This window comes from Equus asinus, chromosome 4, assembly GCF_041296235.1.
Source record: "Equus asinus isolate D_3611 breed Donkey chromosome 4, EquAss-T2T_v2, whole genome shotgun sequence".
NCBI lineage: Eukaryota > Metazoa > Chordata > Mammalia > Perissodactyla > Equidae > Equus > Equus asinus.
In genome coordinates, this window is record NC_091793.1 from 24,736,843 (window position 1) to 24,762,229 (window position 25,387).

Consider the following 25,387-nt stretch of genomic DNA (forward strand, 5'->3'; position numbering starts at 1 on the left):
TAACTGGCTTTAAGTTTTCCTTTGTACATTACGACATCTGCATCATTTTAGCATTGGCCTCTGTTGATGGTCTTTCCTTTTGAGAATGTGTTACATTTTCCTTGCTCTTTCTCTGTCAAGTAATTTTTTATTATATCCTGGACATTATCAGTGTTACATTGAAGAGTTATGGGTTCTTTTATACTCCTGCAAAGATGGTTTGTTTTTCTTTTCATTGACAGACAATTAACTTGGTTAGAATTAAATTGCAAATCTGTCTTGTCTGAGAGGAGAGGCAGCTAACATCTCATTTCAGATCGCTTTTAGTCTGCTTAATGCACGTAGGTTCAGGATCAGTCAGACACTGGGGTAGAGATTATGCACAGAATTTGGAGTTTCCCTTCTGTGGCTTCCTCCTGTAACAATTTGATTGGTGTCATTAGAGACTGCCTCATCCCTAATTCTGCCTAATTACTTATTTTTCCAAATACTTCCAAATCTTGCATGTAGACTATGGTTGTGAACCCCAAAGCCTAAAATCTTCTGTCTTTGTTTTCTGGCTGTGGTCCTCTTGGGGTGATGGAGGCCTTAGGTGAAATGTTCTAAAACGCCCCATCAAGGGATTCAAAAAGACATAAAAAGTGAGCAAGATGACATCTGGTGGTAGGTCATAGCACCTGCCCTCCACATGCCAACAATGGCATTTAGAGAGAAAGAAGATGAGGTTGGGTGTCTGCTCAATGCACTTTGGGTCCTGGTAATGTGATTGTTGGACAAAAAAGGGTTTTAGTTTCCTACTGAAGCTTTTAAATTACTGTAGTGGAAATAGGTCTAGAAAGATGGACACCAAAAAGTTACACTTCCTGTGCATTTTTTGAAAATAATTTTTGTACAGTGACCAGGTAATATTTTATTTTACTGTTTTTCAAAAAAATGCTGTCACTTACCTGGATCAGTAACTGTGGAGGAGACTATTAATCATGCCCAAATTTTCACTCTTCCCTCTTTTTCTTCAAACATTTTTTCTTATTGCAACACAATACACACATCACAAAATGGACCATCTTAACCATTTTTATCCTCCTTGTTTTTGATCACTGAAGCTCTGAGTTTTAGCTGGGCACATGGCTCCCCAGCCTCCCTCAGAGCTCCCTGTGGCCTCATTACTACATTCTGGCTAATCAGAGGTGAGGGTAATGATGTGTGCAACTTCTAGGTAATGTCCTTACAGGGAACATTCTCATGCTCCATGTCCTCCCTTGTCCTTCTTTTGGGCTGGAATGTCTGGATGAGAGCCAGCTTCCAGGTGGAGGAAAACAACTCCTGGGGAGGGCAGAGCAACAACAGACTGGACTTCTGAGTACCATGTTTTGCAACTTTGCTATTTGGTCTTGTGTGTCTATAATTACTATTTTTTTTAAGTCTATGATTCAAGAGCTGAACGGTGGTGGTGAGGAGTGGTGAGTAAAAGAAGGGAACCCACGGCCAGCTGTGTGACCTTGGGAGAACACACAGGAGGAATATAAAACAGCAGCACCAGAGATGGTGCGTTGAGAAGACTGAAAGAGAGAACACAGACAGAGATCGCTCAGTGGCCGACATAAGCAGTGAGTGCTCGGAAAACCCTGATTCTTATTTATTGAGCACCTACTGTCTACTAAGCACTATCCCTGCCTTGTCTCAATTGTCCTTTCTGTAACACTATCAGGTATTTATTCTTCTACAAGCAAGGAAACTGAGTCAGGCAACATAGACTGGGGGAGGGGAATTTACGCAGGACTGCATGACACTAAACACTCCCCCAGCTCGTGGTGGACAAGAAGACTGGAGGAAGCAGAACGTGGGTCTGCAGCGCTCTGTGACGGAAGCACCTCAGGGCTGCTCTTCCGACCCCCTGGAGGAGGGGAGCTCTTTCAGGAGCGTGTTGACACCTGGCACTGGATGCAGGCCGTTATCCTGGGTCCAGCCAGACCCAGCTCCCTATGGCCACTAGGGACTCAGGCCACCAGGCTCACTTCTTAGGACAGGCGAGATCTCGGCAACCAATTCTAGTAGTGTTCCAAGTTTTGTGACTCATCTCAAGCCAACAGACAGAATTTAGGGAAGAAAATTATATTTTTAGAATACTCAAGCGTTCTAAGGATTTCTCTTCCTCTGAGGAAATGGCATGTTCCAGAAAACAAAATTAAACAGAAATCAGAGAGACCAGCCCCACTTCCCCCCTTTTTGGGCAAATCGTTTTACCACATCTGAACCCTAGTTTTCTGTTTGTGAGACAAGAATAATGATTGCTTTCATCACAGGGATGTTGTTGTGACCTCTCTGATTATGTGTATGAAAAGGCTTTGCAAAATGTAAAGGGCTCAGATGCTGTTATTTATTGATTTATTTATTTTTACAAATATTGGGGTTTTTAAGGATTTATTTTTAAAATTTTTATTGGGATAAAATATGCCTAATGTAAAATTTACCATCTCAGCCATTTTTAAGTGTACAGTCAGTGGGGTTGAACACATTCATAATGTTGCGCAGCCCTCACCACCATCCATCTCTGTAGCTCTTTTCATCTTGGAAAACTGAAACTCTGCACCCAGTAAACACTGACTCCCTATCCCCCTCCCCCAGCCCCTGGCAGCCGCCATGCTGCCCTCTGTCTCTATGATTCCGACCACTCTAGGCATTTCATGTGAGTGGAATCATACAGTATTTGTCTTTTTTGCAGCTTGTTTATTTTGCTTAGCGTAATGTCTTCAAGGCTCATCGATGTTGTAGCATGTGTCAGGATTTTCTTCTTAGTGCAGAAGAATATTCTGTTATATGTATATCCCACATTTTTCTTCTCCATTCATCCACTGATGGATGCTGGGGTTCCTTCTACCTTTAGGCTTTCGGGAATAATGCTGCTATGAACATGTACACAAGCATCTCTTCGAGACTCTGCTTTCAATTTGTTGGGGTATATGCCCAGAGGTGGAATTGCCGGATCATATGGTAATTCTATATTTAATTTTTTGATGACTGTCACACTGTTTTCCGTAGTGGCTGTTCTTTCTCAGGCCATACTTTATCACAATAGTGACACCTGACAAGAATCTCCTTGATGTCCTGATGGTGAGGGGCTTAAAGGATGGTGGTGACCTTGGCACATGCCCCAGAGACGTCTGCTGGTGTGGCTGTCACAACCCCCTCTTCACCGCCACCCACCACTCCTCACCCCTCCTGTTTCGGGATCTGCTGAGTTTGAGGCTGCTCCCTTTCTGGGTTGAAGCTCGTTTGCAACACCCTTAGTATTTAGTAGAGCGCCTTTTTAATCTAATCATTAATCTACATCAATTACTTAATTACCTGTTTTAAATTGGAATCCAAACTCTGTTTACTCTGAGAATGTATCCAATTCTCTTAAACGTTATATGTATAGGTTTATTCCACTATCCGAAAGTAGAACATCCCTATGAGGTCTTTCATAACCCGAAATGGCTCACAGGGGAGTACAACCTACCTTCAGAAAGTTTGCATTATGCCACTTCATTGGATTTTCACTCTTAACACAAAAAGCAGTTACCTTACTAACGTGTGTCTTTCGTAAAACAAAGCAGCATAACGCAAACTTTCTCAAAGCGGGGCGTACCTGGACATTAAAATTAAACACATGTTTGTCTTCACTATATAAATATGAAGATTATGGGTTTGACTTTGTCATCTTTATACTTAGTTCTAAAACTTCCTGAGGTTGACAGTTGTTACTCACTCAGGGCCCAATTTTACCACCTGAGGAAGGACAATAGGATTGTCCACGGGATGATGCTGGCAGCCTGGCAATGAGTGGCCGACACCATGGGCTCCCCGTCCACGTCCCATGAGGTCCCCAGGTGCTGTCTGCAGGAATGCAATTGCCCTGTGCTCGCAGTGGTAGGATGTCTGTCTCCACTAGCCACTGTGACGACTTCAGAAGTCCCCATTGTCACATGCTCAGCTTCAAGCTCCCTACCCACTCCCACTGTCCCTATACAAAGGGAAGACAACAAGGAGGTGGGGTCCATGTTCTGAAACACACAGCTTACAATGTCCAGCGTGTCTGAGCCACGCACTCCTCACAGAGGGACGGAGAGAGACTGGGCAGGGCAGGGGTAGGGTGGGGGTGGTGGTCCTGTGCCTCTGGCTGCTGGCTCTTCCAGCCTCCAACAGGTGATGCTGGTGGCATCTGCCAGACACCATCCTAAGCAAATTTCTTGTTACTTTCCTGTTGAGTTGGTGTTGCCTTCACACTGGGCTGAAACTGCTTATTGACCAAAGATTATGGCCAAGACCCTGACTCTGGAGCTGCAGTCACCCTGGTGATTTTTCTTGTGATATTGGGGGTGACAAGTTTATAGTCACTAGGTCTTAGGATCTCCAAATGGGGGGGTCAGCTCATGTCCCTGGAGACAAAAGATGTCTAATTCTCACACCGATTTGAGTCTGCAGCCCCCATCCTGTCTCTTCCACTGTCAGAATGTGCTCAATGAGTCCACGAATGTCCATCTGGGATGCGTTCTGCATTCTCAACAGAGGATCCTTACGATAACAGGGCCACAGCTCGTGTAGGTAATTAATTGAGTTCTGCATCTCACAGTGGTTTTGTCCGCTGTCAAGCAAAGTCATGCTAGTGAAAGGAAACATCAAGAGTTAAGAATCAAAGTTACAGAAATAATGACAAAAAATAACTTTAAAGACAGAGAGGTGGACAATGAAGAACTTTAAACAAGTGTCAAGGGTCAAAGTTCGAGTCTTGCCTCCTCCCCTGAGTCACTGGGTTTAATCCACAGCCTCTCCCCTCACCTCGGCTTCCTCATGTGCACAATCAGGCCACATTCCTGGCCCACTTTATGGGGTGATTATCAGAACACACTGCAGTGTGTGTCCTCAGACCCAGCACTCTTCTGTCCTCCCTTAAAGGCTGGTGGGGACGTGGCCATGAGGCCCATGGACATTTGCCCAGGTAGAAGCAGGCCTCGATGGAAGGGTCTGGGGGGCCTCCGTGTTCCAGGCCCCCTCCCAGCCCCTTCTGCCTGGGGCAAAGCAGGAAAGTCCAACAGCAATCCAGCCGCATGACTTACCATGGGGGACCCTTCCCTCAGTTTCCTTATCTGTAAAATGGAGTTGATAACTCCTAGAGCTGAGGTGAGAATTAAATAGGAAGGGTTGGAAGGTGCCAGCACAGTGCTGGCTCACACTCTGCCCTCTGTCCATGGGGGCTGCTCTGCTCAGGAAGCGAGCAGGAACAGGACTCGCTTTCTGTTTTCAGACTTTCTGAGTGGCCGTGACACTGGCCTTCCTTTCAGAGAGAAAAAGATCTGTCATCCAGCAGAAATAGGCCAGAGTGGAAAACAGCAGCATTCTCTCAGCTCGCTCCCACGAATGTCTGCATTCGTCCAAAGGGCATTGACCACCAAGGATGGGCCTCCTCCGGCAGGCCACCGGGACCCAAATGCATTGGTGCTGTCCCTGCCATCAGGGACAAGTCTAGAGAGAGACCTGATCAAAAGGGGAGTGGGAGACACGGACACAGTAGCTGAGCAGTGGGCTTAGGCCCCTCCCCCAGGTTCCGCGGGAGAGAGCAGGGGACAGTGGACACTGCCAGGGAGGAGGCAGGAGGGCTTCTCAGAGGAGGAAGCAGCCAGGCCTGGTGGTGTAGTGGTGAAGACTCAGTGTTCCCCACCGAGGCCTGGATTTGTTTCTGATCAGGGAACCACACCACCCATCCGTCAGTTGTCATACTATGGCAGGTCCGTGTTGCTGTGATGGTGAAAGCTATGCCACTGGTATTTCAAATACCAGCAGGGTCCCCCATGCTGTGTAGTTTTCAGTGGAGCTTCCAGACTAGAGAGACCAGGAAGAAGCACCTGACTGCCCACTTCTGAAAGAACTGGCCATGAAACCCTCTGACTAGCAGCAGAACATTGTCTGATACAGCGCCCATGGTGAGAGGATGGAGCAAAAGGATCGGACAGTGTTCTGCTCTGCTGTCCACAGGGTTGCTGGGAGTCAGGGTCCACTTTATGGCACGAACAACAACAAAAAAGGAAGCCAGTCCTCCTGGCAGAAGGACCCACGTAAGCAAAGTCTAGAAGCCGCACGGGCATGGGGTTCAATAGCAGCAACCACAAGTACTCAGTGAGCATCTGGGGTGTGCTAAGTGGTGGTGACACAAAGGTGCATAAGGCAGGCATTCTGGGGAGTGTGTGGAAGGAGAAGGGAGGAGGGGCCTGGGAACAGGCCCACGGCTGGGGGGGAGTAATTTGCTGAGGGTCCTACAGTCTGCCATGGCATTTCCTTCCAGAAGCCTTAGGCAGGAGGGCTGAACCAAGAAGGACCTGGAATGTCAGGTCACTGGTTCTTCCTCTAAGGAGGTCGGCAAGGAGGGTGGGAATCGCCAGGGTGGTGCCGGGCAGTGTGTTTGATCAAGAGCTGCCCAGAGGAGGGACTTTCACTTTCCCTTCTGCGTCCCCAAGTATATCTGGGCCCAGAGGATGTATCTGGTTATTGCACAGACACACACCTGGCGGCTGGATCTGCACAGCTAAGAACAACTGGATCTTGTTCTCACTCAGACAGAGGAAGATTCCTTGGTAAGCTGGGGAGGGTAGGACCCCCGCCCAGCTCCCCATCCTCACAACTACTCTTTAAGAAACGGATTATTGTCACCATTTTATAGATGAGGGGAAATCTAAGCTCAGAGAGGTCAGGTCGTGGGCCCAAGGTCACAGGTTAAGCAGAGGCAGATCTTGGATTTGAACCCGGGTTCGTCTGACTGCTTCCTCCCACCTCCTGTGCCCCTGAGCAGTGGAGGGGGAGGGAAACTGCTCGAGTGGGTTCACAAAGCTCCCTGGGCTCAGCTTGGCTTCTGGACTCCCCGAGACATGAGCAGGTGACCCCAGAAAGACGGTGGGTGTCAAGTTGCTCATCCTTTGGGAAATTTGGAGGAGGCACAGGGCGTGGAGGGGGCAGGTGAGTGCGAGCCTCTGCTCCTGTGGCCTGGCCGCCCTGCGCTGCCCAGAGGGCTGCTGCTGAGGCTGATGGCGGCAGACGGCTGCTTTCGAGATGCAGGGAATCCGAGTTGTTCCACCCACCGCGTCCCTGAGTGCCTGCTCAGTGCCAGGCCCTGTGGGGAAACTGAGGCCCTGAGAGGGCAGTACCATACCCAGGGCCCCATGACGGGAGACCCTGCAGGGAGATGGCAGGGCTTTGCTCCCTCTGCCTGGCCCTGTGCTCAGGGCTGGGGGGTGATGGCGAAGGGAGAGGCGGTCCCGTGCGCCCCGCATCAGAAAGACGGCCCAGACGCAGGGCGTGAGGGGGCACATTTCAGAACGTCTGCAGGGCTGTGATCTTAAATAAAATCCTACTGTAGACATGTGAGTGTAACTGTGGGAGTGGGAGCCTCGATCTCTGTGCTTACACAGGCAGATTCAGACCTAGAAACCTTTGAAGTATTAAAATCCCATTTCCCCCTTAAATACCAGTGTCGGAAGGCCTGCGGTTGGCCTCCACCGCGCCCCCCAGGAGATGTGTGGCGCTGGGTGTCACTGCCCTGGAATGATTTGTTCATGTCTCTGACCTATTTTTTAAAAATTGCCGTCAGTCTTCCCACGTTGATTTGTAGGATCTCTTGTACATTGTGGATAGTTTCCTTTTGTCTGCTGTTAGTGTTGCAAATAGTGTTTCCTGGTTTCTCATGATATTTTGACTTAGTTTATGGAGTCTTTTGCAATTTTTAATTTTTTAAAGAAACTATTTTATTGTGGTCATATTTGTTTACAACATTGTATATGTTTCAGGATCCGTCATTATATATCAGTTTCTGTGTAGATTGCATCCAGCTCACTACCAGTAGTCCAGTTTTTATCATCTCCATACATTTGTACCCCTTTATTCCTTAAGGCCTCTCTCCATCCCCTTCCCCTCTAGGAACCACTAATCTATTCTTCTTATCCATTTGTTTCTTTATCTTCCACATGTGAGTGAAATCTTACAGTGTTTGTCTCTGTCTGGCTTATTTCCTTCAGCATAATAGCCTCAAGGTCCATCCATGTTGTCGCAAATGCCACAATTTTGGGGTTTTTTTAACGACCAAGTAGTATTCCAATGCATATTTAGATGACACATCTTCATCCATTCATCCATTGATGGGCATTTGGGTTGCTTCCATGTCTTGCCTATTGTGTACGATGCTGCAATGAAGGTAGGGATGCACAAATCTCTTTGAATTGTTGATTTCAAGTTCTTTTGTAAATACCCAGTAGTGGGATGGCTGGATCATGTGGTATTTCTATTTTTAATTTTTTGAGAAATCTCCATACTGTCTTCTGTAGTGGCCACACCAGCTTGCGCTCCCACCAGCAGTGTGTGAGGGTTCCCTTCTCTCCACATCCTTTCCAACATTGTTATTTTGTTTTCTTGGTGATTAGCCATGTTAACAGGTGTCAGGTGATATCTCATTGTAGTTTTATTTGCATTTCCCTGGTAATTAGTGATGTTGAACATCTTTTCATGTCCTTATTTTCTTTGGAAAAATGTCTGTGCATATCCTCTGCCCATTTTTTGTCATGAGTTTTTTCTCATGACTTATGTGAGTTCTTTGTATATTTTGGAAATTAATCCCTTGTTGGATATATGATTTGCAAATATTTTCTCCCAGTTGGTGGGTTGTCTTTTCATTTGTTCTTTGTTTCCTTGGCTTTCTAGAAACTTCTAGTATGATTTAGTCCCATTTGTTTATTTTTTCTTTTGTTTCCCCTGCCTGAGTAGACATGGTACTCAAAAAGATACTGCTAAGACCAGTGTCAAAGAGTGTACTGCCTATATTTTTTTCCAGGAGTTTTATGGTTTCAGGTCTTACCTTCGAGTCTTTAATCCATTTTAAGTTGATTTTTGTGTATGGTGCAAGATATTGGTCTACTTTCATTCTTTTGCATGTGGCTGTCCAGTTTTCCAACACAGTTTATTGAAGAGATTTTCCTCTCTCCCTTGGATGTTCTTGGCTCCTTTGTCAAAGTTTACCTGTCCAAAGATGTGTGGCTTTCTTTCTGGGCGTTCAGTTCTGTTCCATTGATCTGTGTGCCTGTTTTTGTGCCAGTACCATGCTGTTTTGGTTACTATAGCTTTGTAGTATATTTTGAAGTCAGGCATTGTGATACCTCCAGCTTTGTTCTTTTTTCTTAGGATTGCTTTGGAGCAATTTTTAATTTTTAAGAGGTCCCATAGATCAAACTTTCCCTTTATGGCTTCTAGGATTTTGATTAGAAATTGTATTGTTTAGAAAAGTTTCCTTAACTCAGCATTATTATTTAACATTTCTTCCCGTACATTTGCAGTTTTTCTTTCTGGTTTACGTTTAGTTCCTTTTGAGATTTATTTAGTTATTTTTTGGTAGAGTATTTCTGTTTTTCCTTCTCCTCCTCCTCCTCCTCCTCCTTCTACTCGCCTCCCCTTCCATTTCAATGCAAGACATATTTGATAGGTGCCTACCACACTTGGAAAGGAACAAGATGAATTTGTGCCTTCAAAGGAGCCTCCAAGCTGGTAAGGAAATGATCCCCTCTTCTCCTCAAAGCTCCTGGCAGCAGCTAGTGAGCCATGGTGGAAGGAGCTGGGGGCACGTCCAGACCTGGGCATGGCCCCTGGGGGAGGGGAGGCATTGGACTGTCCTGCTCAAGGCTGGGGCATTATTCAGATTTTAGCTGGGACTCATGTTTCTCTGGAATTCTCTCTTCCTGTGTCTCCTTGCATAAAAATATTGAGGCTGGAGTAAGGAGCCATGAAGAAATAAATGGAACGTCTCAGAAATCTGAGAGAACTGTTGAAAGTACGTTAAATCAGGGAGGTAATTTGCATGAAATCTGAGTCATAATGTTATTTGTTCTCTGCCATAAAAAGCTTTTCATCAACATGAACAAGAAAAACAAGTCGAATTGCTCACCTGTGAGTGAAATTGGGATTGTGCTGTGCCCTGGAGAGGCTGGTTGTTTTATGTCCACACAATGGCTCCCATACCTTAGATTTTAGCCAGGCTGTGCCTGGGAGGTGGAGGGGACCCCTGGAGACACCAGAACAGGAGGTGCAGCGAGAACAGACAGGGGCCCTGCTGGGTGCTCAGAGTCAAATGGAGGAGACAGACGGCTGAAGAACCTTAACACAAATAGAACTACAAGCAGGAAAGTGGAACATTCCAGGGGAGCCTGGAGAGGTATTGGGTGAAGCCAGCAGGAGCAGGTAGCTTTTGAGCTGGTCCTCCAAAGACAGGTCAGCTTTCACCTGGTGAGGAAGTGGGGAAAGTCCTGCCAGGGGTGTTACTGAACCAGGTTCATTTTTGCCCCACCCAGAAAGTCAAACACTGAGATGATGAGATTGCAGCAGAGAGAGGGTTTAATCACAAGGCAGCCAAGTGAGGAAGCAAAAGAATGAGTCTCAAATCCACTTCCCCTAAAACAGGGACTTGGGGATATTTATAGGTTGTGGGGCAAGGTGGACTGAAATGTGAAGAGAGGTGATTGGAGGTGAGGAAAGGTGAGGTAATTGATGATCTGCACAAGCGTAGTCAGACTCCATGCCTCTTCAGAGGACCCACACTCACAAAATCGTGGCATTAGCATGATCTGAGGGTGGAGTTTGTAGCCTCTTAATCTCAAAATGTCACTTATCAGACATGTGCTCAGGCCTAGTTGATGGGTTGGTGGTCTCTACTGCCCTGAAGTGGAAAAGAGGTTCTAATTCCTGCAAAACAGCTTAAACATCCATTACCATGGTGACCCAGGCTCCAGGGAGCTGTTATCTATAGGGACCTAGTGGGAGTCAGACAGCATATTGCCTAAACAGCACAGTTAACAATGGGTGGGTGAACAGATAAAAGCTATAATCAGTAATTGCAAAAAGTGAAAAGAACTTCAGTTCCTAGCTACTTAATCATCAATGACTAACTGTTTTCCAGTTTCAGTCCCCCCATTCTTTGATCATTCCTCATTCTTGAGGGATTTGGCGTGAAGACCTATCTAGCGTCTTCCTGCTGAATTGGGGTATAGATCTGGGTTAGAGGAATGAAACTGTTTAGCACTCATTTGGAAATATTCTCTTGTTCGTGGCTTCAGGTTGGCATTTTGCATTGTTAGAATATTTCTACCTTGCTCTGCAATTTTGGAACAACATCTAAAGGCACATTTTATAATCAAGTATCTGACCAAAAGTATAAGAAGTATAGACAACCCGAATTTTAACAGTCCCTGAAAAATAGACCTGATCACAGTGGGGCCTCCTCTAATCTCCAGGTCGGGGCAGACATTTGGTCTTAGTTCCTGATAGCCCTTTGTTTTACTGGATGTGCATCAGAGACCGGAGCAACAGCCCATACCCTGATCTTTCAGTTGTCATTGATGATGGTTATCCACATAGACTCTCTGTCTGGGGTCATCACATTGCTAAGGAACTCAGAAGAGCAAAGGTATCAACTTATAGCAGCTGGGAGGGGCCATAAAATCTACAGAGCATGTCTGGTTTAGTTAATCAGAGGTCATTCAAAGTTACAATACGGTTTTTCTTCTACAATATGGCTTCCCTTATGTCATCCTCATGTTGAACTGGTATCAGGGGGAGAGAGCAGCCTGAGCAAAGGCCTTGAGGCTGGTGTGATCAGGAGCAAGGGAGCTGGGGGTCCTCGAGGTGCCTGGACCAAGGCCATGTGGAGGCCGGGAGAGTGAGGAAGACAGGAGTTGGGAGCGGTCAGCCAGGCCCTCCTGAGTGCTCTGGGCTAAGGAGCTTGACCTGGATCCTGTCTTAGCCCCTCCTTTCCTTCCCCTGCAGCCACTTGGAGGGAGATGCTCTTGTGGGAATCTCTGTCCTGCTGCGCCTGGAGAGCTCAGGGGAGTTGACGGGCATGGGAGGGCTCCCTGTCCGGTCCGTGCATCTGGGAGGGGCGGGCTTCCTCCAGGGTCCTCCCTTCTCCCAGCAACAGCCTTTCTGGGAATAGAGCAGTCAGTGGCTGGCCAAGGAGAACACCTTTGTACTAATCAGGCAGGTGGGAGCAATGTGAGCATCAACAGCCAGCTAAGGCCCAAAACAAGGGTTGGGGGCAGGCCAAGAATGGCAGAGAAGGATGGGAAGGATGAGCTCGAAGGTGCAGACCCGTTTACAAATGGTGTCATCCGGGATCCAGCTTTTTCCGCCCGCACACTCCTCTTTCGGCTCTCTGTATTTGATCTGGTCCTCGTGTCTCCTGATCTCCATTGGCTGCGCTGACTCCCAGGGTCACGCAGCATTCAAAGCAGAAGGAGGAGGAAGGGGCCAGCCAGCTCTCCTCTCACACCTGTCGCTTATGGCTGGAAGCCCCCAAGCCCCTCTCAGCTGACTTCCCCTTGTGTCTCAATAGCCAGGACTGGATCATGCAGTCACCCCTCACTGCAGAGGGGCCCAGAAAATGCGTACCTGATGTCCAGGCCCTAAGATGAGAGGCAGCCGGGTCAATGGGGAGTCCAGTGACTTTGGAGGAGGGTGGAATTGCAGGGGAGCTGGTGGGCAAATAGCCTCAAAGGCTGTGGGAATCACTGTGTTGTTAAGATCAACTTTGAGAGCAAAGATCAGCAGCCAGAAATGGATGAGTGCCAGGAAATAACTGAGCTACAGTGGCTTGGAAAGAGAAAGGAACCCACTTGGGGGCCGTCCCCACTCTTGCGGGGCCTGCCTTGGTTGCCTGATGGCTGCCTCTGTTTATTCTTTCCTCCTTACCCAATAGAAGCAACATACATGCACATCCGTACTGTCAGTGCCCTCCAGCCTGAGGCCACCAGGGTCACTCCTGCAGTGAACAAGTTGCATTTATTACTCAGTGAGGAAGAACCATGGGCCTCTCAGGGGGAGGGTGTTAGAAAGAGCCAACTCTAGGATTTGGCCTTTGGTTGGGAGGGTCGGGGAGGCTCAGAGGAAACGGGGCCCGCTCTAGATTAGGGGCTGCAGAAAGCGGGGCAATCCTGTCAATGGGCGTCTCAGTACTCTTGTCTCTAGAGAGGGGAGACCAGGACGAGAAAAAAGCCATAATACATAAAGAAGAAATAGTCATTCTTTTTAGCCGAGGGCGGGAGTGTCTGGTGTCTGTTGGGTGGCACTGAGATCTTGGTTTTATCTCTGCTAAGACAGAATTTGGAAGTGGCCTTGCTCTGTCTCATTTTGTCCTGGTGTCTGAGTAGCCCTGTCTGAGGCTGCTTTTCTGTGAGATTATTTATGTCCGATAGGAGAATAGCATCGCCTAGCTGTGAATGCCAGGTCAGCCACCAAATGTCAGGGGCTGTTCTTTTTTTCTTTCTCAATCCTTGTAAAGAGTCACATAAATAAAGAGAAAAAAAATGCCCATATATATTAAGACTCCCCTTCTTATTAAAATCAATCAACAATTAAACTTTCCCCATTATACTAACTCCTCTTTGCATTACAACTTCCTTTTGTAAACCTTTATCTCTACCTTTTCTTATATATTTTGTCTCAACTCTTCTCATCTGAATATTATTATGAACTCATGGCCTTTCATAGACTCAATTCAGCCCAATTAAACATGATCATATAATTGTTATCAATTATTAGTATGGTTCTGTGTAATTTGATAGGACTTACCAGTGGGTCCCCGTTTGAGCACTACTCTGAACATCTTTGAAAGCATCCTTGCCTCTGGAGTAGCAGATGTTGCAGACCCATGGAATCCAGCTCCCCTCCAAGGAGTCTTGCTTCCCTGAGTGCAGAAAAGCCCATGGGCGCCTGTGTGGGTGGGCACAGTGCTGCTAGAAAAAGCATTTGTTGAAGGTTAGAGTTCACTCTGATTATTCTAGTTTAATATGTCACCATCCCTGCTTTCCTTAGAGAATTAGTGTCATCGACCAGTCAGATTTCTCCCACACTGACAGTTGTCACACAGTTCTTATTTCTTTCTGGCACTTAATCCAACTGCTTCCATCATCTTTAAGGTGGTCGCTCCAGAAACCAACCCATTACTGTGCTTAGCAGTTACTAACTACTGTAAAGTGACTTCTGCCCTCTTAAAATTACAATATAATCAAAGTCTTAAGTGCATTTGGTTAAAACAAATCAATTAGTGCAGAAGACTCTGCTCACCCCCTTCCCAATTAAAAGCCATGGTTTTTAACTTTGAGCTTCTTCTTTAGGTTGTTAATCAGCATCTTTAAATAGTATTCTTACATTAGGAGATGGAATAGTGTGCGAGTGTGTGCTCTGGAGGCAGGAAGCCTAGATTTGAATTCCGGCTCTGGCACTAGCTGGGTGCTTTGGGCAAATAACTTAACCTTTCTGAAATTCTGTTCCCTTTCTTTCAGAGTTGTTGCGAGAACTAAAAAGGAGTTAATGCCTACCAAGCGCTTAGAACTCTGCCTGGTAGAAAGCAAATGGTCATCAAACACAGTAGCTAATAAATATTAGCTGTTGCATTTTTCTTTTTCTTGATTTTTAAAATTAATATTGTCTATTCACTATCTACCAGGATACATAAGGATTTCACTTATTTTTATAATTTCTCTTATAACCCCTCTCCACCTCCTCCTGCTATCATTTTATCACTACATTTATAACCTCTATTAGAAACCTTTGTAGTTGTAAGTAACTTACTCCCAGCTTTATTTTTATGGCCCCATCTGCAGCCGGCATTTCCTGGCTCCCCACGTTGTAACTTGAGGCTGGTAATTCTCCTTCTCCTCGCTCAGAGCCTCACCTCCCAACGTCTACCATTGTGCTTTAATTCATAGATTGATTGGCAACAAGTGTATGTAGTTCTCATATTTAAATGCTCTGTTAGTTCTAGAAGTTATAAATCAAACAAGGGTGTTTCTATTTTTGTGATATTTTAAACATTGTAACTGCCGAGTTCCCCCCTACAATACAGTTGCACGTGCTTATTGCACAGCTTTAGTTTTTCCTGACGTTTCGAATTGCCTTTGTTTTCACCCCTTTCACTGTTTGCCTTCAACATTTCATCAATTTCTCTGAAACTGTACATCGTGTGAGGTGTTACATCAAGTCTCCTTGTCTCACAGATCTCTTCGCTTCTTATTGCATTTGGACTGGCTGCTCTCCGGGCCTGCTGCATGCTTGCTGTACTCCTTGGGTTCCATTCTCTCTGGGTCGATTTTCCTGATTCCTGGAATCTCCCTCTCTCAGTGATCCTTCACCCCACCCCATAAACATACACACACACAATTTTTTTTGTTTGTTTTTTGCTGCAACTCATTCTCAAGTAACTTTCTAAGAAATGATTGTGGATGGTAACTTTTCTATTTCCCATTTAGCTCCATTTCTTCTCTCCTTCTTTTATTTTCTGGAAGCCTTCCTTGACTTTCTTTCCCAACCTTTCTTTAGGATTCTTTATTTTGTCAACCACCTTTTAATTCCCAAGATCTCTTTTTTTGTTCTATTATTGTTTTCCCCTCTCAGTGCATCTTGTTCTTAATTTGTGAATAAAATACCTTTCTAATCTTCCTAGGGACAAGGGTGCAAGTTTTAAAAACTTTTTTCCCATTTTCAAAGTTATCCCTTTCTTCTGCTGTCATTTCTTGATTATCTTAGTGACCCTTCCCCACATCATTGTCTTTCTCGTGTATCCGATCCTAGATGCCCATTCGTCTTGAAGAGGGAGGGAGGGTGATGGCAGGCTTCCCTGTGGAGTGACTGGATGAGACCCCTAAATGCTGAAATACAGAGATACTTTTTCTGCAGTCTTACTGTCCTGATTTTCCCCTCTGGCGTAGACCTAAGGCTGCTGTGAATGTTGGATGGGATGTGGGGCTGGTGGACTCGCCCCCGCTTTCCCCCTCGGCCGCCCTCCAGTCTTCTCTCCAGCCTCTCTGGGGCTCTGGCTAGCAGGCCATTCTTCTTGCCTACGTGCCCTCTCTCTGCTTCTCCGACAGCAGCTCCCTCTACTCCTCTTTACTCAGCATCACTTCCCCATCCAGTCAGTCTTCAAACATCTGCTGAAGTCTCTGGTCTCCTGTTGACCCCATTCCTGATTCTTATGGCAGCAGAGCAAGGAGAGGCGGTGTGTGGGTTCTTGAGTCCAGCAGGAGCATTTGAACCTTGACCCCAGGCTACCACTTACAGGATTTTCTGACCTTGGGCAAATCACGTAACATCTGTGCTTCCTTTTCCTTATCTGTAAATGGGGATAGAAATGGCACACACTTCAATGGTTATTAGAAAAATATGAGTTATTATTTGCTAAATTTTTGAGCAATTCCTGGTACAGAGAAAAGACCACAAATGTCAGCCGCTCTTGTCATTAGCTATGGTTATACCTGTCAGGACCTTTACTATCGTTTCAGTCAGGCTCAGGGTGGGTAGTTGACAGATGTGCTTTTGCCTCTTAAAATAGGGCCTAAACGAAATCAACACTACCTTTCTTTCCTCATCTGCCAAAGCAAGATAATCACAAACAGAATTGAAAGACATACTCTCTTTATAAAAATCTGTTTTTTTTTAAAGATTTTATTTTTTCCTTTTTCTCCCCAAAGCCCCCCCCCCAGTACATAGTTGTATATTCTTCGTTGTGGGTCCTTCTAGTTGTGGCATGTGGGACGCTGCCTCAGCGTGGCTTGATGAGCAGTGCCATGTGCGCACCCAGGATTCGAACCAACAAAACACTGGGCCGCCTGCAGCGGAGCGCGCGAAGTTAGCCACTCGGCCACGGGGCCAGCCCCATAAAAATCTGTGTTTTTAAAAGACAACTGAGAGCTCTTAAGACTGAAGGATGGAGACCCTCGTATATATGAATGTGATTGTAAACTGGTATAATTTTTTTGCATAACAGTGGGGTTCCAGGTATGAAAAAATGTTTGTGTGTTGATGCCCTCTGACCCTGTCATTCTACTTGTAGAAATATCTTAAGGAAACAGTCTCAAATGCAGGCAAAGTTTCATGCGAGGAGGTTGTTCTTTGCACTATTATTTACATGAAGAATTAGAAACAAGCTAAGGTCCAGGGGTTAATGAGGACAGTAGACAGGTCTGGGCGCCATCAGGAGGGCTCCGCGGTGCACAGCAGGGCTGCAGGGAGGGGCCAGCGCCCCGCAGGACCCCAGGCCCTTATGGGATGGAGGATCTCGCAGAAGCAAGGAGGGTACAGGCTTTGGGAAATTTATCGAGGCAGAGACTGGGGCACAGGGTGCAAGACATCACTGTGGAGTGAGAAGGGTATTTACAAATAAACATAAACACACGAGCAAGGATTTTCTTGTTAAATGGAGGAGAGAATAGTCCTCACGAACGTGGGATTTGAATCAGAAAGCCCTGGCTCTAGCGCTGTTGTGAAAACTTGGGCTAACCTGGGTTTAGGCGAAACCTAAACCTTGTGATGGTTTCCTCCACTTTAAAACGGGAGCCGCAATAGCGCCCACCGCATGGAGTGGGGGTGAGTGTCCAGTGAGGGAGCACATAGGAGCCCCGCACGTCACAGGCACGCGATCAGTACTAGCCATTATCCATTAGGAAACGCAAATGTTCCCAAGCTCAGGTAATTTCCAGAACTTCCCTCCCCATGTTTTCTTCTCTGTTTGGTTTTACTGCTTCTATAACTTCTCAGACGGCCGTCTCCTTCTCTGTTTGTCTTCTCTTTGTGCCCCCAAGGATGATAGGACTCTGACTTGTCTCAGGAATAAGCTGAAGTGAGGTGAGTACTTTTCCTTCAACAGCAGCGAGCAGAGCCCAGGAGACAGAGACACACTTTGGGTTAAGTGCATTCTGGCATTTGCGCCCATCCCAGAGGGCACCGCTGGAGACCTGGCCCCTCGCTGCTCCCTGTTGCCACAGCTGGCTCACATTTGACCCCACAATTTGTTTTCTCTTCCCCAAGGGTGAAGCCACACCTCCTTCCATCCTGGACGCAGACTAGCAAGCTGTCAGGGAGAACTCTGAGATCCTGCAGGTGACACCATGACCTCAGAAGCCCGTGGGGTCTCCCCAGGTAGTCGCTTCCTCTTCTCTGCTGGTTCCTACTCGTGACCTAGAATTGAGGGTGGCGCTTCCAGGCTGAGTTAACCTACAGAGGAATCAAGAAGGGGGTTGATCAGTGTCCTCCAGCCCATCCAAGGGGAGGCCCCACTGGAGGTCTCTAGGGACACCTCCTTCCAGGTCCTCTCCTCAGGGTGCTGTGGCCCAGGGGCCCACTTCCTCCCTCCCATGCTGCCCATCAAGTGACTCACAGTGAGGTCAGGACAGCCCACGGGGAGGTGGGGGACAGCAGAGGTTAGAGGAGAGTTGGTGTCCCGAGGTGGGGAGGGGAGAGGAGGTGACCAGCAACACTGGCAGGCTTCTTCTGCCTTCCCACCCTGTCCAGCCTCCCACCCTGCTCTGGGTGGCCCTGGGCGATTACCAACAGGGGTGTTCCCTCCAGCTCTTGCCCTGCTGTCGGCTCGACTGCTTTGTGAGGGGCAACATGCCACTGAACTGGACCCCAGTCTGGCCTTTGCCACCTCCCAGCTGTGGGACCTGGAGCACCTTTCCTAAACTCACCTGTGAAATGAGACTACTTCCTTCTGTTGTTACGAGGATGAAATATAATGTGTGGACGTGGCCTGGGCCAGTGCCTGCCACACAGGAGGTCCTCCCAAAACATTGTTGCTGTCCCCTCTACCTGGAACCTTTAGGTCCAGGTGGAAACCTCCCCCTCCCCCAGCAACCTCTCTTGGTTCACAAATGGCCTAGCCTGGGCTCCGAGGGGCCCTTGGGGAGCTGTGACCCCTGAGACCAGCCTGGGGGAGGAGGTGAGGCAGATTGATCCCAAGGATCCAGCAGGGTCCAGCCCCCACCCACTCGAAGAGCCCCCTCCACTGCCCATCTGGGAGCGGCGTGATCAGCAGGAGGAAGCCTCTGTGCGCGGGAGTTTCACTCAGTGGTCTGTAGGCTGGAACATAACTTTCATATTAAAAAAAGAAAGAAAACCATAGATGTACTCTAAGGTTGAATGCAGAAATCCCAGGAATTTTTAAAACATAAGGAGGCTTCAAAGTAACGTCAAAGAAACGTCTGACCTTGACCTTGAATTCAGCTGCTTGCTGGCTTTGGGCTGTCACTTACCCTATCTGAGCCTTGCTTTCTTCTTCTGTGAAATCAGAATAATGCCTCTTTGTGGGTGTATAGCAGGAAGCACATTTTGTACTGTGTCCCAGTGCACATATACACACTAGTCCCTGTCTCTTATCTGCAATTCCCTCATCTCCATAATCCTGCAAACCACACATTTTTGGGAACTCATTTGGGCAGTGATCTTGCCGGGTCCTGCCCTGAGACTGTTTATAGTCATGACATTGTTGATCTCATTTAATGTGAATATTCATTTGTTTCACTGTTGAAACACAATTTCATTTGTTTTCAGGGTAAATAATATACCATATGTGCCCTGAATTCTCTTTCTAAAGGATTAAAAATTCTGAATTCCTACGCACATCTAGATCCCAGGAATTAGAGAATTCGTTCTGGAGGCTGGAGTCCAAGATGAAGGTGCTGGCAGGTTGGTTTCTGATGAGGACTGTCTTCCTGGCTTGTAGACGGCCGCCATCTTGCTCTGTGCTCACCTGACTTTTCCTATGTGGGCTGAGAGAGAGGGAGAGAGAGCTCTCTGCTGTCTCTTCCTCTTCTTATAAGGCACCAGGCTTATCAGGTTAAAGTCCCACACTTAGGACCTCATTTTACCTCAGTTTTCTCCTTCAAGGCCCTGTCTTCAAATACAGTCACATGGAGGGGATCAGGGTTTCAACATAGGAATTTTGAGAGGACACGGTTCAGTCCATAGCACCAGGTAACTCCATCAAAAGTACCCCAGGGTGACAGCTGCTCGGGAAGATTAATGTTTTACCACTTTATATGCAATACCATTTATTACCCTACTACAATTTCTTCTAATCTTATTCTTTTTTCTTTCCACGTAGAGGGTGAAAATTTTCTTGAGGATGTCATTGAGTATTTCCGGAACACAGTGAGCAGAGAGGAACTGCAGGACCTGCTGACTGATGAGAATGCCTGGGAGCAACTTGTGGATGAAGCCAATTTGTCCAGGTGACCTCCAGGGGGAGCTGCATGAATGTCACCCTGATTACCCCCAGGGCTAGTTTCCTTCTGGCCGGCACACCTCCTCCAGGCAGTCTCCTGTGCTTGGGGTTGAGTATCTCCCTTCTCAACAATCCATGAGCGATAGTTCCTCCCTGTCATTTGCTGGCAGTGATTGGCCTCAGGTTGAGAACAGATGAAATCTGCAGGGGTCAGGTCATGTGACCTTGGGCAAATTACTTAACCACTCTCTGCCTTAGTTTCCTCGTCTGTTCAATTTTATTGTGAGGAAAATAAGATAACACATGTGAAATGCTTAGCATAATGGCTGACACACAGTAGGTGCTCAATTAATGTTAACTTCTAAAAAGATTGCTGGGGGTTGGCCCAGTGACCCAGTGGTTGGGTTCCGTGCTCTGCTTGGGCGGCCCAAGGTTCGCAAGTTCGCGTCCTGGGTGCAAAGCTACATACCGCTCATCAAGCCATTCTGTGGTGCCGTCCCACATACAAAATGGAGGAAGACTGGCATGGATGTTGGCTTGGGGACAATCTCCCCCACCAAAAGAAAAAAAAAAAAGATTGCTTGGAAGTGACTGGGGTAGGGCAGGGTACAGTACCAAGAGTCTGCTTCCTGGAGATGAGAGCCAAGCATGACTTCCTTAGGGACAAGCCTGAAAAATCCTGACATAACGATTTTGTGCCCGTGGGGATTCTGGCTAGAGACCTTTCTCTCTCTGTCTAAGGAACTGGACAAACATATCACCATCCTGCTGGCTCATAGGCGGGGAGGCTGAAGTGCAGCTGGCCTGAGCTGGGCTGGATCCTGACTCTCTCTGCCCAGCCCTGGGGCTTTGGGCTCGTGTCTTGGAGTCTCTGATTTGTCATCTGTTCAGTGGGACTAGCAGTTCAATCTGATGGGATTGTGTTGAAGGCCTTAGAGTAAACTGCAGGGTCGAAGGTGGGGACCCAGTGCAGTCGTCCTGTCCAGAGGCCCAGGGTGGCCTGGACCAGGGTCAGAGCTGGGCTCAGCATGGAACCGGGTAGGTCCAGGTTGGAGGACTTAGGAAGGCTTAGGCATCAGGGCGGGACTAGAGTGAGGGGACTGAGACCCTTAGGGCACAAACTTCAGGAGGTCCCGTGAGTGGGAGAGGGGACATTTCTTCCCTCCCTGATGTGATCCCCTCGCTGCTGGGCACAGAAGGCCCTGGGGGATTGTTTCCTCCATGCCCTACCTGGGAGCTGGGAGGTTCTCCACTGCCATTTAGGACCCTCTTCTGTTTTACACAGTGCAGCCCGTGACCAGAGGGAAGACAATGTGGCTTAGTGACAGCTTCCAGTCACAATGAGTGGCTGCCATTTTTGTGTAATGTGTGGGACTCTGAGGAGACTCACAAGTCCCCACCAAAGAGGAAAGAATTTTCCTCACTAGCCTGTCCCAGTGCAGGTCTCTTCAGGCTTAGTGAGTCATCCAGATGGTTCTTAAAGTCTCCTGAGTCTCTTAGAGGTTCTGTAAAGTGGCACATGGCCTTGGTGCGCATGCATGTGAAGCTGTCACCAGCCTAGGTGTGAGCTCGATTGGTGACACCTGAGAGGTCGGGGGTGGTGGACAGTGGGTCAGGAGTCAGGGAGGTCAGCTGGAGAGTCTGAGGGGAAGCAGGGTTACCAGCAGATGTCCTGCTTCCCACTCAGCTGGGGCAGTGGCTGGACCCAGTGACCTTTAGCTGGAGAGGTCAAAGGGCATCAGGCTTGGAGGAGAGCAGATGCCAGGAAGCTGATGAGTAGGTCCCTTTTAGCTCTGAGTTTGCTTTTTTTTTTAAATTCTAAGTATGCAGAGTTAGCCAAACTGCAAAGTCTGAAGGCACAGTCTCCACGACCTCCCACATTCTGACACCAACTGCAAATTTGGGGGTTCCCAAAACCACCCTCAGATTCAATAATTCCCTAGAAGGATTCACAGAGCTCACTGAAAGCTGTTCTACTCACTTTACACTTTGTCACAGAGAAAGGGACTCAGGTACAATCAGCCAAAGGAAGAGTCACATAAGGGAGAGTCTGGGAGGATCCCAAACGTGAAGCTTCCGTTGTCCTCAGGACACGTGACTCTCCTGTACTCAATGTGTGACAGTGCGCCAACCAGGGAAGCTCATTCTGTTAAAGAAAAAACATTATCCTGAGACTTGTTAAAATGGTAAGGAAGACTTTCCTCAGGGCTATTGCTATACATGTCAAGACTAACGCAATAAAGGAGAGAGAGACAGGGCTCAACTCCGAGTTCACCAGAGACAGCTGGGGATTTATAGCCAATACACAGAATGAGTGAGTTGATGGATGGAAAATCACTAAGAGGAGACTTCAAGGGCAGGGGGATTCTTGCAAAAGGCAGATCAAGAACTTACACATCAAAGGTAGGGGGTGAGGAACATGATCAGCTCTCAAGGGTGATCAGATATCAAGAGTGGGGAGATTCTGTCTAAACTGACTTAGTAGGATTCTTTCTAAGCCTGGATGATACAGCCTGCCAAGGACAGGACATGGAGGCCACGTTAAAGGCCTAGCTGAGAAAACAGCTCAGAGGAACCTGAGTAAAGTTCGGTCATGAAAAGAGTCTTTGTTGACCTGATCTTCAGTGTACAGAGTTTTTATTGAGACTTAATCGCATGCTGCCCACATGGCTGACCTGTGGTCTCCAGCCTCTCCTGGAGGTCAGATTAACATCTTTAATCTCCACTTCCTCCAGAGGTCAGAACCACATAACCCAAAGCCCCCATCATGCATCACCTTGTCAGAGTGTCCAGCGGCCAAAGACCCAGGCAAATGAAGACAGTCCTATCAGTCAGAACATTCCAGGGGCCAGAGGTCACTTCTCAGTAGGCAAGGCAAAGGGCAGACTTCTCTGTGGGTGAGGTTAATTCTTCACCATGCACCAAGAGTCTCTGAACGAAGGTTCTTCTGCTCCAATCCTACTCTTTGTTCATGTATGGAGTTCCCACTCTACAAACACTTTGGTAGTGATAGTGTTGACGTGTTCTTGAGTGAGAATCATCTCTAGCAAATACTTACTACCTAAGAGCATCTGAAGATGATTTTTACTTACTAATTCTCTGACTGAACAAGCATATGGAGGATCTACAGTTTCCAAAACATGTGTTTAACATTGAAAGAAAAATTGCCCACATTTGTCAAATTCCTTTCCATTTGATGGATAGTAAAGGCTCTGTGATTTTTGCAGGAGAGATCTTATCAAGCCCATTTTTCAGATAAGCAAACTGCCTGCTTAATCACTTGACCTTCATTGTTACAGGGAGGAGGCAGATGCGCTGCATGAAGGTCTGAACAAGCTGAACACAGACCAACTGGACAGGGAGAAGTTTCTGAACGAGTTTCCTCGGGTGAAACAGGAGCTTGAGGAGCGCATCAGAAAGCTCCACGCACTTGCAGACAAGGTTGACAAGGTACACAGGGACTGCACCATCTCCAACGTGGTGGCCAACTCCACTGGCGCTGTGGCTGGCATCCTCACCATCCTTGGCCTGGCTCTGGCACCCGTGACAGCAGGGGTCAGTCTGGCACTCTCGGCAACTGGGATGGGGCTGGGGGCAGCAGCTGCTGTGACCAGTGTGTCCACCAGCATCGTGGAATATTCAACCAACTCGTCAGCAGAAGCTGAAGCCAGTCGCCTGGCGTTATTTGACAGCAATAAAGGGGAGATAGTTAAGGAAACTCTACTTCACGGCGCTCCCGACATTGTTTCCATATCAAAGAATTTCATCGAAGTCGTGGAAAATATTGGGAAGAACATCCGTGCTATCAAGGTAGTCAAAACCAAACCTCACTTGGTAGACCACGCCAACCGCCTCATGACTGTTGGGGAGATCTCAGGCCGAAGGGACAAGCAGGTGAAGAAAGCTTTTGGAGGTACTGTTCTGGCAATGACCAAAGAAGCCCGGGCCACAAGTGTGGCCACCGTGAGTGTCTCCCTTCTGATGGATGTGATCAGCCTTGTCCAAGATTCAGTGCATTTGCATAAAGGGGCAAAGGCAAACACAGCTGAAGAGCTGAGGCAGCAGGCTCGAGAGCTGGAGGGGAAGTTGGAGGAGCTCACCCAGATCCATGAGAGGCTGCAGTAGGGACTCATTCCATGACCCCAGGGCAGTGCAGGGAGCAGGGGCATGTGCTGGACAAAGGCTTGGAGGTACTTGTTAGAGGGAAAAAGGGGGCTAGAGAAAGTTTCTGGGACTGGGCGTTGAGGAGTTTGGCATTTCTGTAGCTGAGCACAGCAGGGAGGGGTTAATGCAGATGGCAGGTGGGTCAGAGAGAAAGAAAGAAAGTGGAGCCTGGAATAAGGGGGGGAGGGGATTGGGAGTGAGGGAAATGGGGAGAAACCTTCGATTTTGCACTAAAGAAGACACTGGGGGCATGGATAGAGAGAGAGCTGTGGGGGAAGAAGCAATGAGAAGGCTAAGAATACCAGAGCTGGAATCAAGAGCAAGCTAGAGCGTTAGAATTGTTGGAATTTGGAGAAGCAGCCCGGCTCCCCTATCGACCCTCCCCGTGCTTTGACCTCCCGCCAAGAATGCAGTCTTTCCCTGTGGTGGTCTTCAGCCCCGCCTTTGCGTGACCAACCCACCTTTGTCTTCCAGCGAGTTCATCTTAGTTATGGTACAGGCTCTTGACACCAGCCCTGATAGCAGTTCCCCTACACTGAACCCAGCATATATGGGGTTGAAACCAAAACCCACCACCCCCGTTCCTGCTTCTGTAGCTCATCTCACATGCAAACACCTGTTCCCTTAACCTTTGCCTCCTTGAGCTCTACGACCAAACAGGAGTTACAAGTTGCTAAAGCCCAGGTGGCCTGGAGTTGGAGGCACAGGAAAGTTTAGCTAATCATGTGTCCTTGAAGTTTGCCAAGAAAACTGCTGTCTCAAGAATATCAAAGAGTGGAGGCTTCCCAGACCTCAGCTCCTCGACTCCCGACGCTCACTCGAACCCACCTCAATCTGGAAGACAAGAAGGAGAAGGATGCCCACCTGCCATCCTCCTAACCCACCATCCCATCTCCCCCTGACCCCCATCTCCCCTCCCCCGCCCTCCCTCCTGCGCCCCACCTCACTACAAGCAGCCTCTCAAGGCCAAAGGCAGGCTGATGAGAAAACGCTGGCCCGCACAGCTACATGCGCCTCCTCCCCTTCCCAAAACCCCAAATAAAAATCCCTACTTGTTCCTTATTGGGGAGCTAGCAATTTTGAGATGTGAGCCCTTGCTTTACTCCCTGTGCTTGGCATAGTAAAGGCTTTCCTCTTCCACTCAAGACTCTGTTCTCGTTATTTGGATTGTCTCAGGTTCAGAGACTG

General features: G+C 47.7%; 1 protein-coding gene across 2 annotated transcripts in view; it reads left to right on the plus strand.

Annotated features, from left to right (window-relative positions):
- Positions 1–25,355, plus strand: part of LOC139039651 (apolipoprotein L2-like) — a 42,124-nt gene extending 16,769 nt beyond the window's left edge. Inside the window, exons 1-4 of one of the 2 annotated variants that reach the window (XM_044780464.2) lie at positions 6,445–6,587; positions 17,842–17,952; positions 19,916–20,042; positions 23,335–25,355. In XM_044780464.2, coding sequence (XP_044636399.1) covers positions 17,922–17,952; positions 19,916–20,042; positions 23,335–24,160 — 984 coding nt within the window. In that variant the 5' untranslated portion in view covers positions 6,445–6,587; positions 17,842–17,921 and the 3' untranslated portion in view covers positions 24,161–25,355. Of the gene's footprint in view, positions 1–6,444; positions 6,588–17,841; positions 17,953–19,915; positions 20,043–23,334 lie in introns of those variants that run through there. The other variant, XM_070506956.1, reaches the window with a different exon arrangement.
- Positions 25,356–25,387: the final 32 nt, after the last annotated feature.